Source organism: Leptosomus discolor, chromosome 19 (assembly GCF_034619465.1).
Source record: "Leptosomus discolor isolate bLepDis1 chromosome 19, bLepDis1.hap2, whole genome shotgun sequence".
NCBI lineage: Eukaryota > Metazoa > Chordata > Aves > Leptosomiformes > Leptosomidae > Leptosomus > Leptosomus discolor.
The window spans coordinates 9,982,016-9,997,245 of record NC_141409.1 but is presented as its reverse complement, the minus strand read 5'-3'; the positions used below and the strand labels follow the sequence as shown (position 1 = coordinate 9,997,245).

The window sequence follows — 15,230 nt, the reverse complement described above, 5'->3', positions numbered from 1 at the left end:
GCATCCCCCCACCCCATCCCCACTGCAAGTGCCAGCGTGGGAGAGCGCCCACGGAGCCGCCCTGAGCTAAATGGGACCATGGGGCTCTGGGGAGGCTTGTATGCTGCTCCCACGCAGGTCTTTGCTCTGTGCCTCAGTTTCCCTGTGGGAAAACAGGCTTCTCCCCCCCCGCTTCCCTGGTGCCGTGCTGGGTTTGACACAATAGCAAACCTCCACATTATTATTCTGGGGGCGGAAAGCAGCATTACTCAGAGCCAGGATTGCTAATAATGCACTAAATATAGTGCTTTCCATCTCCAGAGTACTTTCTGAACTCTCATGAGCCATAACCCCCTCCGGAGACAGGGGCCAAGGCGCTGGGCGGCATCGCTGTGCGGGCAGGGATGCCGGGAGAGCAGCGAGGCGACGTTCCCCATGGATGTTCCTGCCTGGAGGTGCTTTCTCTCGTGATGGAAGGAGCTGGCACCGGGTCAGTCCCTCATGAGCTTGCCCAGGTTGAGGGGAATGGGGGCAGCAGGCTGAGGGCCTGGGCCAGGCGGGCAGCGAGGGACGGGCTCCCACAGCCTCTTGGTGATGGTGGGAAGCGGCTGCTTCTCCCACTCGCCCTGCAAGAGAGATTGGCACCATGAGACCAAGTCAGGGTTTCGGAGATGCTGTATTTCTCCTTGCTTGTAAAAATGAAATGCTCTTTAATACTTGAAGTGTTTTTAGCCCCAACCAGGATGTTTTCTTATGAGACGTTACTAATTATTTGTATTGCAGAAGCACCTACGCATCCCCTCAGCAGCGCGGACATCTGAGGTGCACCATGTTGCACAAACCCACCACAATTAGGGAGTTTCCACCCCAAAAAGCGTTACCCGCCAAATCAGATGGAGACAGCTCAAACCAGGGAGTCCCACCAACCCACCACGCTCTCAGCCCTGCCCTGAAAGATGCTCTTTACCAGGTGCTGGCAGGAAGGTTGGTTGGAGGCGACATTTGCCAGCACGGATGTTCATGTGCAGCTGCTGTGAAACAGGAGGGACGCAGCAGCCTGGATGAAGTGCCGCGGGGCAGAGCTGGGGAAGGGTTGTCACAGCCATCAGGGCTCAAGGTGACCACAGCAGGGACAAAACACCCAGCTCCCATGCGTGCACGGGAGCACCTCGTCTTGGGGATGATCCCTGCAAGGAGCGATCTGCCGGAGTCAAACAGTGCCAAGGGCTGAGCCCGCCGGGCAGGATTTAGATCAGATGTGACGTGTTGGTCACGGCTGGTGGCCGGGTGAGACGCAGGCAGGGGCTGTGGGGGCAAAGCGAGGCTCAGCCCGGGCTGAGCTCTGGTGCGGTGATGCTGTCGTTTGGCTGCCGGCTGCGCGCTCATGCGGAAACGTCAGCAAGAGGCTGAGCCGCAGCGTGAGCAGGAGGAGGGAGGTCTGGAGAGGAGAAGGAGAGCCGTGAGTCATCGGCAAGATGTTGAATTTATGTTTTCACATTAAATTCCTTGTAGAATGTCAAGTGAAATGGGCCAGAGCCTGCACCAGCACCAGGAAAACCCTGGGGAAAGTTGGAGGGGGGTGGAGAGACCCTCCCAAAGCACACAGGGAGAGACCGGAGAGGGGAGAGCATTGCAGGTGAGCACCAGCTGGAGAAACGACTGCTTTCCTGTACCCTTATGGCTTGAGAGAGCAGTTAAGCATGTTTAGGGTGCGCCTGCTCCAGGGCTCAGCCCCAGCCCCAAGCCCATCTGCTGTGGCATTCTGCCCTGCCGATACATCCCAAACCCTGTGCTTGCACCTTGCCAGCACCCTGCTTTTGCGGTGGATCGGAGGCGTTTGGAGTGTTGTCTTCAGTGCTTTCAAGTGGAAAACTGAATATAGAGTGTAGAGAGTTCACTGCAAGACCTTGCAGGTGCAGGGGACTTAGGGACAGCAATGTCCCCGCGGCCGCTCACAAGCGTTACCTTGAGATTTTGCTCAATAATTAACAGCACTCAGTCCTTCCAGAAATCTTGTCAGGTTTAGGATCGCTGAACTGCAAAAACATGAGCTTAATTAGAAGCTGGTGCTTTTCTCTTGGCAGAAACATTGTGGAATAAATGAGATGTCTTAAAGTCGAGCTTGCTCTGAAAACACCAGCAGAGCAGGACAGGCAGCTCGGCTCCTTTGGCCTCGATGCGATGCTTGTTACCCACTTTGTGCCCGTGTCGGATCTGCTCCGCTCGAGTTTCTTCTTGGCCACTCCCAGACCTCTCTGAAATCAAGAGAGTTGCCCGGGCCATAATTAAGAAGCTTAATTCGTAATTCTGCTGCTGCACAAATCTTCTGCGCCACTTCCATCCCTGCAGTGGGGCTCAGCGTGGCCTAGACGTGCCGGGTCTCCAGTCCCAGGGAACTGGAAAGGTTTCTGCCCCTCCAGAGCAGACTTTGCTAAAGGGGATTTACCAGGAGAGAAAGCCAACGGTCTTCACTGCAGTCAGCTTGACATTCTCCAGTGCTGCGGTGGATAACATATTGTGTAAGTTTATTACACTGATAAACGGTGTCAGGAACTGATGGCGATAAGGACTGTCAGTGGTTTTAAATCTTCATCAGCATCATCGTCATGACCATCATGGCTGGGCCTGTTTTTCCTTTAAAGATCTCATGGCCCTTTATCCTTCACGTCTTGCTGGCTCACCACGACTGCACAGATGCTGCGCGTAATGAGCTCACTCTGCTGGGACCTGATGTGATTTGTCAAAACCCTAAAAATCACCTCACGTTTCTCCTCGGTTCTGGAGCTAGCCCTGTTTTAATGCTCAGCGAAAGCAGCCTCAAAAATCACTTTATGCAAATATGTCTCCTAATTGAATCTGGCCGAGGACATCCACAGCGGGCTCGTGCCATGTTGTTTTAAGCACCAGGTCTGGGCTGGGCTCAGCGTCCTGCTGATGTTCCCCAGGCAGCTCCAGCTCCCTGCCCTGAGCCTGCTGGGTTCAGCCACATCCCGAGCACACCCTGACCCATCTCATCAGGGTCACCCTGTGGCACAGCTCTGCCAAGCTGCTTTTTTTTTACCTATGGCTGTGAGTTTTCCTGTGAAGCTTTGGTTGTGAAGCTATACGTACCGGGAACCGGACGGCTGAGGATCTATTGCAGTGCATCGAGATCGGAGCAAAGCCGTAGAGGGATTTCAGCACGTCTCTGTTGAACGTGTTCCAGGGGATGGAGGAAAACTGCTGCGGGACGGAGACCTGCGGACACATGCAGACCTCCTCGTCGTTAAACCTGCGGCAGGAGAAACACCACACTGAAACGCAGCAGTGCTGTCCCCTTCCAGTGCTAATTCCTCCCCGCCTAAAGCTCTGCCTGGAACGGCTCCAAAGGCAGCGCTGGGAGCAGGGAAAGCCTAGCACAGCCGGCACCTGCGGCGGCAGATTTGGGGCCAGCCGGACTGCCCACGAGTAGGACACGCTGTGCAAGGTCAGCATCTCGCCCCTCTCATCATGGGTGAATGAGCTGCAGCCTGCTTCTCTGGCAGGGACGCTTGGCATCATCTGCCTTGGGCTATGAGAAGTGTTTTGCCCATAAGCGCTTGGCCGTGCACTGACTCTTGCTGGGAGGTCCCTCCCCGGGAATGCTCTCTCTTCCCAGCGGTTCTTGCTGCAGAGCCATGCCCAAAACCCTGGGTTTGGCTGCCCGCTCTGGGGGCAGGGGAAGGCAGGATCGTGCTGCTGAAACCCTCGCTGCCCAAGTGCCCCCACACACCTACTGCACGGTCAGCGCCTCCATCCCCACTTTTTAAACCCTTTTTCCCTAGTGTTACCAGCAAAGGGCTCTGCGATGGTCCCTCTCCCCTCAGCACCGCCGTGCGGGGGGCTCTGTACCTGTTCACGAGGTTGAAGTACCGGTGCAGGTAGCCCGGGTCCACAGCGCTCTTGCACAGCTCCAGCTGCGTCTGGGGGTAGTAGTGCACGTAGTTCACGCACATCTCTTCCCGGATGCCAAACCCGCCCTGCGGCACAGACACAAACGCGCTGGCAGCGGGGTCCAGCTCTGCCCTCCCGGGGCTGCGCGGGCCGCGGGGAGGGCAGAGGGGCTGCGAAGGCACAAAGCTCCCGTCTGTGTGTGCACACCTATAGGTAAATGGGTGCACCCCTTCAGGTGCACGGGTTTGGCCGCGCTCTGCTCATCTGCCCATCCACCCTTTGTGCGAGGGCAGACTTTCAGGCTAGATCGTGTGGTTTACGTTAAAATGCAGATTTCCTATAATCCCTCTGCTATATTTAGCTTTGTCCCTGTTGATAGTACCTCTGACAGGCTCTTTTGTTGCTGCCAATGTAAGAAAATAACATGCACTGTCAAAAAATGCCACTTCTCTTTAATTACAATTAATCCCCGGTGGAACAGTTTGTGATGGGAATTGGAGTGACACATACTACTTCTCAATTAGCACCTTAACATCCCCGCTGCAGGCAGCAGAGCCTTGTGGGTCTGCTTCTTTACCACCCTCCCTCTGGTTTCTGGCTGTGATTCAGCCCAGGTTCACGCAGGTGCCCACTTTGTGGGTGCCCCCAAACCTGGGGTGCAAACACAAACCAGCCCCTGCACTCACCACCGTGGCTCTGCTCCGGTCCTCTGTGTTGTATGTGCAGGTGGTGATGAGTTCGTCGCCCTGGGGGATTCAAACACAGATACACGTAGGTGTGAGAGCGCAGAGTTTCCCCTCTCTGATCAGCAAATTTGGGGTTCGGGGAGTTTGTAGCGTAGCAGAACTCTGCTCCCTGTATCAGTGCCGGCCCATTGGCACCCTGTTTCGCCACCAGCACCCGCTTTGGTGCCACAGGAGCACTTGCTAAATGTGCATCCCCTGGGGAGATTCCCCAGGGCTGTATCCCAGGGATGGTTCTTGCTTTCCTCACTTTCTAAGACTTTCTGCAGGGCTGAAGCACCTAAAAAAAAATGCACTTGGGCAACATTTTCTTGTCTGTACAACAAACCTGTACCCAACTTGATGTCACAACTGGCCCCCCGCCACCGTTGGTCCCAGGGACACCCCAGAGCACAGCCCTGGGTATGGTTTCAGTGGGGGCTGAGGTTTTTGAGCAGCCTCCTGGGGCACGGAGGGCTCCTGTAGGTGCCCCCTGCTTTGCAGCCGGGTCCTTCCTCACCTGTACAGCCCCAGGGCACACTCAGCTTCTGTTTTACCACCCACTCCCACCATGTTTGCTGCCAAATCACTTCCTCTCCTTCCACCAAGTGAGGAGGGAGGGGGCACCTCCAGCGTATGTATGGTTTGCCCTCGCCCCCCTGAGGAGCCTCCTGCTAGAGGAAGCCCAGCTAAATTAGGTGCTTAATTGAGCTCCTGGCAAGGTTTGGTTGCCCACAGACCAGTTTTGTGCCATAGGAGATGGGCCCCAGCATGCCCAAGGCATCTGTGGAGGGGGGGAGATAAGACTTGGAGACCAGAGGGAGCGCATCCTCCTGCAGCCCCCCGGGAGGTCCCAGGTGGCGGTGGGTGCCTGTGCACGGGCAGGGGCTGCCGGCAAGAGCGGAGGGGATGAGGTGATGTACAGGAGGCAGGGGTCTCAGGGCTGCGGGGTCAGGGGAAGCTCTTGTGCTGTTTGGAAGCCGCCACGGTTTTCGGAGCCACTCACTGGAAAAACTGCAACCATCTCCTTCAGCATGCGGATCTCCTGGGAGGGAAGGAAAGGGGCTGCATCAGAGCAACGCCGTGGGGCGACATCCAGCCAGGACCCCCCACTGCCCCTGCAGACCCCTGTACCTGGAAGTGAGGGCTGTAGTGACCATCAGCGTTCACAACCTGCTGCTCTCTCCCGTCCCGGGACAGCACTGTCACCACTTTTCTTCCCGCCAGGTGAGTGTGGAGCTGGGAGGCGAAGATGCGGATGCCGGCAGCGGGCAGAGCCTGGGGGAAGGATGGCTTAAGCCCCCGAGCAGGGCCCTGTCCCTCTCCCCTCCCGCACATCCCCTTGCTGCAGGCTCAGGAATGGCTGTCCCTGCGCTGGCTCTCACACAGGGGTTTAAGGGATTGCTGTACTCTTGGAGCAGTGTAGAAGTGACCTCCCTGCAGAGGGACAGATGCTCAGTCCACTGCTAAATCCAGCGTGTGCACTGCTGTGCCCTAAGTCAGCAGGAGCAGCTGAGCCAGACACTGCTTGCTTCTTTGCGTTTGTTAGTGGTGGCATAAATGACTCCTTTGGGGTAAGCCCTACAAAAGCATCCGCTAAAACCTCCCTGAGAGCAAGGTGGGCATTTTGAAAGCATCTTTGAGAGAGCTCTTGTTGAGCTCCTTGGAAGGAGAGGCCAATTTTCCCATCTCCATGGGGGAAAGCACCGCTGCGGCACTGCCAGTAAGTTTTATGGGAACGGCAGCTTGGGGAGCTGGAGCAGATGGCTCCCCAGGAGAGCTGCTTCGAGGGGGATTCAGCGCATCCCAACCAGCTGCTCGCTGTTTGTTGCACACGGCAGATTTTTCTTTCCAGCACAATCTCATGGTAAGGGGTTCGGGGAGTTTGAAACTGGGAATTGGGAACTTGGTGCCGTATCGCTGCTGCCCGGGACGTGGGAAAAGCCACCTCTCTTCTCCAAGGTGAAGTCAGGGCAGAGAGGACGGGCACTCACCAGCTGGGTGCATTTATCGGTGCAATAGCCCGTGAGGACGAAGGTATCTTCTCCCGGGGGAATGGCCATCACTGGCGTGTAGACCAAGCCCAGCTCCATGATGCCGGCATCGTAGCGTCGCAGGGTGTCCGTGTAGTAGAGGCGGATCCCCGAGGAGTCACGGCGACCTAGAGGACGAGGCTGCAAGTCACCACGGGAGAAGTGATGGCTGCCAGGACAAGGTCAGGCATGAAAAATGACGCTGTGCTGCAGTGTAGGAGAGGAGCACCAGCCTCTCACTCCCAGCTTTCTTCATGCGTGTGATTCTTACTGGTTTTAAATCCTAGATATTCTCGTGCGAGTGGCCCCAAACACATGCCTGGTCCCCTAGAGAAGTCACTGACCTGAAGTTGAATTGCTCCCAAGACAGCAAGTGCCTTTGGAGAGCCCAAAGCAGAAGGACAGATGATGGGGTGCTTTGGACAAGTCCCTCAGAAGTATGGCTCATCGCATCTTCTTTAACTGATACGTCTAAAGAGCTAAGGCCATGCGGCTACTGGGCGCCTGGCAGGAGACAACATGCCTGTGGAGCAAGTACTCCTTGCGTTTGGGAAGTTTCTGGTCTCTCTCTCATTGGAGATTAGTCCATTGAACCTCCCTTCAGGAGCTGGTGGGAGCTGGAGAAGACCCTGTGCCCGTGACGTGCCCTGGCAGATGCTGGCTGTGGGGGAGGCAGAGGCAGCAGCGATCCATGCTGAGGTGCAAAGCCAGACTCTGGCTTTCGTTTGCCACCCAGCTTTGTGAGCAAAGGGAAAGGGCAGGTTCAGTAGGTCAGGAGGGGTTCAGGCTGGCTTTGAACTCCCTGTTTCTGGGCTGGAGCCCACCCAGGGATAAGAATAACAGGGGAGACACTATTGGTTAACATGCAAAAACAGATAAATTATGAAAGACGTGAACTCCATATTTATAGATGTGTTTCTTCTCAAGTTGCCGTATGTGCTATGATTGATCTACAGTACATATGCTCTGGTCTCCTAAAAATATACTTGGTTAGTCAAGAAGCTACTTGTTTTTATGTTAATGAAGAAACTGGGTCCTTTTTTTTTTTTTAAATGTGTCTCCTGACAATGTTATCGAAGCAGGAGTACCAGTAAAACAACACCTAAATTTCCCCATCCCCAGCCAGGCTGGTGCTGTCTCTCTGGTGACTTTGGCACCACTGTTGCTCTTGGCTCTGAGCTCAGACCCACCACCACCTTGCACAGAAATTGGAGGGATGCCCTGTGACAGCCCAACTAAATACCAGTGGTGCCTTGGATCATGGCTCTACAGGAACCTTGCAAATAGGTTGCAAATAGGGCTGTGATTTTGGCCAAGTTTTTTTCTGTATGAAACATGGAACCCTCTATCAGGGTGGCAGTCCCTGATGTTTACCCAGCTCTCGTGCCACTGCCTCGCTGGGAAGGCACTGGCCATCGCCGTGCACCCACTCACCATTGAACAGCAGGGGATTGTGGTAATGAATCTCGAGGCGCAAATATCTGGAGGAGCCCTGGCCACCGAAGGCAAGACCTGCTTCTTCAGGGTAGTAGAAAGCCTGGAAGCAGAGGGAGGGTGTTAGGGGAGTGGTGGGGTGGCTTTCCTGGGGACAAGGCTGAAAAACCTGGGCGTAATCCTGACCCCAACCGTGTGCTCTTGGTTGTGCTTGGTGAGCTGGTCTTGCTTCCAAAGGCTTCTCGCATGTTGGCATGCACATGCAATGGCATAACCACCACCGATTTATGGCAATGGGGAGGTGGGCTGGGGTGAGGTGGGAGCTCAGACACATCCAAGGGGAGGATGGGGAGGTCAGACAGGGCTGAACCCGAATCCCAGCAGAGAACAGGGTTGGGGCAGCCTGCATGGGGCGATCCCAAGGTGGGATCAGGAAGGATTTGGAGGGAGCAGGAAAGTGCCCGGGAGCAAAGTTTTCACCCAGGGGCAGCAGGTCCCGTCTCGCACCCACCTGTGCTCCCATGGCCCAGGCCGCAAGCACGTGCCTGCAGTAGTTGAGCCTCTCTGGCTTCATCTTGGAGTTGCAGGGCCCGTTGTAATGGGGGAAGCTGTTGAACGCATCAGCGCACTGGAACACTTCCATGTGGTGGACCAGGGCCTCATTGCCTGTCGTGATCACTGGCTCGTACTGCAAAGCAGCATCCAAGAAGGAGGATATGTTAAGAACCTCTGCTGAGAGCCCATCCCCGGGGGGGGCTGCTGTCTGCAGGCTCCACAAGGAGCCCAAGGCAGGTATGTCTGCTATCCGTTACTGAATGGGAGACAGTTTCTGCCGCATGATGGGGAGGGAAGGTGGCTCTGGGCATGAGGCACCAAGGGCCAAGAGCTCTTGGATGGCTTTGGGGCCAACACAGAGTCCAACAGAACCCACAAAGAAACACCTCATCCCTTCTCCAGCAACAGATGCACCTGAACAGAGGAAGATCTTGGGCTGCTTTGTTATGACTGAGTCCTTTGCCAGCTTTGCAGGGCTGAGGTGACCCTGGTGACATTGTTTTTTCCTAAAGAGGGTCCTGGCCATGTTATGGTAGCTCTGCCTGGCGCTGTTGGGTTTTGTTTCTAGTCATCCGCTGCTTGGGGCATGGGGAGTGGGATTTGGGGTAGGAAGAGTGACTCCAAATAAGCCTGAGGAACAGCTCTGGCAAAAAGCGCCAGCTGTAGAAAAGATCTGCAGCAGCGGGAAGGTATCAGGAGTTACGCACTTTTTACTTACACACAGATGATTCATTTCACACCATCTGTTGGAGAGAAAATCCTCCTTCTGAGTTTTCCTTTGCAACGTCGTCTCTCTCCTATAAATCACTAAGCACTCGCTTCAGCTCATGTGTCAGGTTTTCCCCCCTCCCCGTCGTGCGGTTTTGACTCTGGGTGTGCCAGGTCATCTGCCGAGCCACCTCCGCGCCTGCCGGGGCGATGCTCTCCCAGCAGCTCGTGACGGGCGGTCAGACTGGTGTTACGCCTGCCTTTCCCTGGCACTAGGCTGCCTGCAGGTTTCTGCTTCTCCTTCGAGGGAGGTGACCCAGGCGTGTGCAACACGTCTGGGCAAGGCACACAAGTTGCCTTTATGTCTGTAACCCTTTTTTTCGGAGTATACCTCATCTTTTAGAAGCCTGTTCATATCCTAGGTCGCTCTGCCCTGCTCTTGCCAGCCCTGTTCCTTTGTTTCCAATGTTTATATATTCCTCGTGGCTCACTGTGGTCCCTAATCCTGTCTGTCCTTGATGGCTACAGCTCTGCCTTCTGCAAGGGGTCAGCTCTGCAAGGGAGCTGCTCTGAGCCTGCCCTGGTACCTGCTCAGTGTGCTGAGTGGAAAGTCACCAACCTGCCACCTTCTGCTGAGAAACTTCTGGTTTGGGGTTCTCTAGGAGGCATGAGGATGCTACTGGTTGGTGGGATGGCTCTGGGAGGTGTTTTGGTGCCCCGTTGGGGAAGATGTGAGGGTCTGAAAACCTCTCTGTTTTCACAGGGAAGAGGTGGACTTTGCAAAATGGCTGAATGTGAACCTGCACCAGGGAAAGCAACCTTCCTCTTCTGCCTCTTACCATGATAATGTGATGTTTGGGGAAGCCATCTGGGAGCTCTGCCATGTAACACCAGTAGGTTGTCTCGTTGCTGGGAATGACAATGTCAGGGGCTGTTATCTCCATGGTCTTCCTGTTGCTGGGCAGTTTGGGGATGGTGATGTTGGGCTTTAGCAGCTGCACCCTCTGCAGTCCCCTGTGGATGGCAGAGATGTTGATGGCTCGGAGGGAATGGACCGGTTTCTCCAGGATCCCATAGATAAGGTGCACGGTGCCATCCTGAAGCGAAAGCAAAGTGTATCAGTTGTTTTTCATGCAGGAACGTGAACTGCATGGACTATTAGCACAAATATTGGTGGCATGAATTCAGGAATGGGCCTTTCGACCCATCCGCAGATGGGAAGCCACCCTGACTTCACCAGTAGTTCCCTTTGCTGTGCTGTCCCAGGAAGATTGTAGATTTTGGGGCATTTCTTTGGCTGTTGTGATCACAGAGGGTTCCCTACCAGTTGGGAGAGTCGGAAAAGTTTTCCCTAGATGGCATCAGTTCCGTAAGGGTAACATGCTCCTCTCTGCTCTTTCAGAGCCCCTTGTCGCTCCTGGGCTCCAGGCTGGGACAACTGTGTTGGTTCAGGGCTCATCCCACCCTGCAGCCTGGCCCTAGCAATGGCCACGGGCAGCAGCCTGGGGAGGAACAGCAGAAGCAAAACATGTCCCTGAAATTATCCCTTTCTCCCAGCTTCAGCTGGGGTTGTACTGCGAGAAGCTCTGCTGAAAGTCTGCTGCAAGCAAGGAAGGTGCTGCTGAACCCAATGAGCTCTGGACAGGAGATAAGGAAGGAAGGAAAAAGAGATTTTTTTTTTTTTTTCTTAAGGGATCGGAGAATAAAGGCCTGCAAGTCTTTTCCCAGTTCACACACAGATTTTTTTTCCTCCAGGGCTCTCTGTGTTTTGGCAGACAGTAGATGTTTCTCACCACAAGAGAAGCTTTTGAAAACCAGCAACAAAACCTCAAGGATGCTCGGTGCCCACGTTGGCTTTAAAATATCCTGCCCAACAAAGGCTTTCATCTGAAATGAGCCTTGTACCGATTCCTGCCCACACCCGGCGTCCATGGCTGAGACTCCGAAGCTCTTTGACATCCTGCACTGGGAAGGTTCTCCCCAAATCCCATCTCATGGGGGAGCAGTGAATGCAGACCCAGAGAGACTTCACCGAACCACACACAAGCACACGGTAGCAGCTCTGTTTGCCTTCCCTTTGCTCCGGCTCCTGCCACAACCCTCCTCTTTGCCTCCCATTGAAAACACCGACACCTCTTTGTAACACTCCAAGCAGTTGGCTCCAGACTGCAAACCGGAGTGATGCAGGAGGGTATTTATATAGACCTAACACATGCTTAACAGGAGTGGATGATGTAAAAGAGCTAAAATCTACACTTTATAGAGGTTTATAAGGGGTTGTAAATAGATGGTGCCAAACATTACTCATGTTGCAGGACTGACATCTGTAGCATGCTTCCTTTCTGCCTTAGACAGCACAAACACCTGCTGCTGTCCCCGAAACAAAACGCTGGTCGGGTAGAACCACGCAGGTTGGGGTTTGGAGCTCTGCTCCAAGGCTGGGACGGGGCTTGGGGGTGTTATAGAGGGGTGAGGGTGATGCCGTACCTCTATAAGGTAGTCCTTGGGGTCACAGGTGCTGAAGGCTCTTCTGAAGAGGAGATAGAGCCCCTCAGGAGCCCTCTGAGCCCCAAGGAGCTGGTAGTCCTGCTGCGAGTCCATGTGGAGCTGCCCCTTGGTATCACTCCAGGCATCCTGTGGGAGGAAGAGCACCCTGCTAAACCGGGAGGCTCCGCTGGCCCCGCTCAGCCTGAGGAGCCCACGGCGGTGACCTCCAGTGGTACCATGGGTTGTGAGATCCCCCCTCCAGTTGGATCACCCTCCACAACCCAGAGGTGGTGCCGGGAGCATGTGTTTTGGTTGCCCCATGCCCCTACTCCAGCAGCCCAAGGGGCAGAGCCGTACCGGCACGGCCCCTGCCACGAGACCCTTGGTGCTCGGCACAGGCAGACCTGTGAAATACGTGACCCAGCATTAACAGCCCACAGAAACACCTTTACGAGTTGAGATGCGACTGGGGGAACGGACGTGGGGGGAGGAAAGCCCGGAGGGACACATGAAGGTGTTGCATCAGCCTGTGCTTTGTTTTGGGTGTATTTGGCGGGGGGGACACACCTTCATGGGGACGAGGGAGTGATGCTCTCTCTCCAAGGCCCTTGCCACAAACCAGCTGCTCTCAATTTAAGACCAGACCCTTGCTGGGCTGTAGTGACAGCCCTAGAAATTGCTGCCACTCTTCAAAATCCTTAATTCGTGGTGACCAGATTGTTTTAGCAGCCCTGCAAGACCTCCCAAAAACTGCTCGTGGTTGACGGCGGTGACAAAGCCACACCAAGGAGCAAAGCAGTAGGTTGCTCCTGTGCTTAAGGATTTGAAGGTTTGGAGTATAAAATCCTGCAATAATTTGGATTTGTACATTGTTGTTGTCTTGATCGTTTGCATCTCCTGTTGATATCTTTTGTTTACTGAGAAAAGGCGCCTAAGAAGTGCCTCGCTGTACATACACAAGTAGCATCGGTTCTCTTATCTTGGGGGAAGAAACAGTAGAAAAAGAATAAAGCATCTTGGCATCATTTCAGCCAGAAGTATAGAGTGATATTTCAAGAACATATTGTCCTTAGAGGGGGAGAGTAAAATCAGATACATGAAGCTAGCATGACATTTGTTTTCACAGGAATGTGGTGTGCAAATTAATCTTGTAGTACACGGGGGTTAAGCAAATTTGGATCTTTTTAACCGCTGACATACTTATCCAGAAGAAAGGCTGCTGGGAGAGAGAAAACCAGGACTGGAGAGATTTATAGAAATTTCCTTGCAGGATGCTGTTCAGTACCAAGTGAAAGAGAAAGCCCAAATGCTGCCCGGTGTTCAATACAGCGCTGTTTGTCTTTCAGTGAGCACACGAAGGCAGATTAGAAATGATCCTTTATGCTTTTTTAACGTGATGCTGTGAAATGCATGATACTGTAGCATTCGGGCCACAACACATCCTGAATGGCTGGTAATTAGCAGGAAAACGGTACAGATAATAAGCCCTTCTTTTCATCCTTTCATTACACTGCAGATCACATTGCGGTTAGTTGTGAAAGAATGTGTTTTATGGCTAATTTGAAGTAAGCAGAGAGGTAAAATTTAACTTACTGGAAAGCCTCACACAGGAAAAAAAATGTGAATTGCTTTCTGCAGCCAAGTGCAATTGCAACAAGCCCAACTCAGTGGTCTGGGGATAGGTGGCTGCTGGAGAGCACAGGGGTGGTGACTGTAACTGCAGCCCCAGAAAGACAAACCAAACAAGAAGCTGGACAAACGGGCTGTGTCAGAAAGGACAGCGATTTGCAGCACCAATATCAAACAGCAAAATGAGAAATGAGTCCCCCCTGCCGATCTGCCACCGCCAGGCGTTTACACGCCACCCAAAGGCATTTGCCTGTTTAATTTCTGGTAACACCGCGTCGCTGGCGGGCAGCCGTCAGGTGGTGTTGTCCTGTGTCCCGTTGATCCCTGCGACAGCGTCGAGCGCGGTGTAGCGCTGGGTTGTTGGTGCCGGCAGGAGCAGCCTTCCTGGCTGATGACTTTTGCGCCGTCTCAAAGTCGTTAGCGGGAGCTGTGGTTCGGTTTTGACGTGACTGGCAGCGGCGCACGGGTGAACCGAGGTGTTGATGCATCCTCTGTGTGTGTGTGTGTGCGTGCGAGTGTGAGCTGGTCTGTGCAACCGCTCTTTGCAGCTCAGCACAGCAGGGACATCCAAGTTCTGGTTCCACTCAGCCTTGCTGATGTGCTGCTGCATTTATTTTTTTCCTCTTTGGGTTTAAGATCCGATGCCAAACCCGTAGGGTAGACCTGACCTCTGGCTCCCTCTGGGACAGAAACCCCCAATCCCTTTTGGACCCCCACTTCCACCTGAGCAGTAGGAGCGGTCCAGCGTGCGCCGTGCCCTGGACCAGCCCCCCTCTTTCAAACCACGAGCCAGATTCAACCCCAAAAGCAGCCATGCAAACGCACGAGCGACTCACCCCAAAGTAGGAATTGTGCCCGTCGCTCCACAGCACGGCCAGGTCCGCGTTCTCAAACTCGCCCCTGTCCGACATCCCGAAGAGGAGCCCGAACTGCAGGTCCCTGATGAGGATCTGGAAATGCACGGCTTGTTCGGGATAGCTGACGTTCCAGGAGAGCTCCAGCAGCCCCTGGGGATCGAGGGGCACCTTGTAGGGAAAATCGCTCCCGCGAGGTGCCGAGCCCTGCAGGGCCACCACCAAGATGACCAGGAACACCGCGATCATGGTGAAGTACATGGATGCCACTTCCCGCAGCTTGAAGCTGGGGCAGGGGCAGGGTTTGCTCCCGGAGGTCTGCATGCTGGGCAGGGCAGCACCCCGCGCGCCTGGCTTTGCCCATTTATGCGCTGGCCCTCCTGGGCAAGCCGGGTAAGCGATACTCTTTAATTGCATTTAGTTGTTGGGAAATTGGTTTGTTGTATTGACACCCCCACCCCCCCCCCCACCTCCTGGCCAAACACTCGTCATTCGCTGCCTCCCCTTAATTGGCTCTAATTGCACATGGACATTATCAATAGCAATTGGATTCGACTGGGCTGATGTTATTCGGTCTTAAATCTTCCTTAGTGGCTGGAAAGGGCTGTTTACTCGCAAGCTGCTCTTGCTGAGCCCAGCGTGGACGCGCTCTGCCCTGCTTGCGGTGCCTCTTGCCCAGCTCTGCAGCCGGTGCTGCCTGCGCTCTGCGGGGCAAAAGCTCCAGGATAGCGCCAAGAGCAATCCCAGCCACAGATCCCCGTGTCCCCCAGCCTGGGGTCACTTGTCACCCAAAAGGTGGCCAGTCCAGTGGGGGATCAAAGCCCAGGGTCAGCTGCCAGATAGACCCAGAGTCCCAGTCCCGCTCCCTGCCCACCCTCCGTTGGGTGCAGGTCAGGGCATTGCTGTGTGCATCTCCA

At 54.5% G+C, this 15,230-nt stretch overlaps 1 protein-coding gene across 1 annotated transcript; it reads right to left on the bottom strand.

Moving 5' to 3' along the window:
• Window positions 1-470: 470 nt before the first annotated feature.
• Window positions 471-14,730, bottom strand: DBH (dopamine beta-hydroxylase). The gene is made up of 12 exons (XM_086475751.1): window positions 14,296-14,730; window positions 11,831-11,977; window positions 10,183-10,440; window positions 8,592-8,768; window positions 8,081-8,183; window positions 6,608-6,774; window positions 5,748-5,891; window positions 5,620-5,658; window positions 4,578-4,637; window positions 3,850-3,977; window positions 3,091-3,250; window positions 471-605 (listed from the first exon to the last, which is right to left on the bottom strand). Exons 1-12 carry the CDS (start codon window positions 14,728-14,730, stop codon window positions 471-473), a joined length of 1,953 nt encoding a protein of 650 aa, XP_086331877.1.
• Window positions 14,731-15,230: the final 500 nt, after the last annotated feature.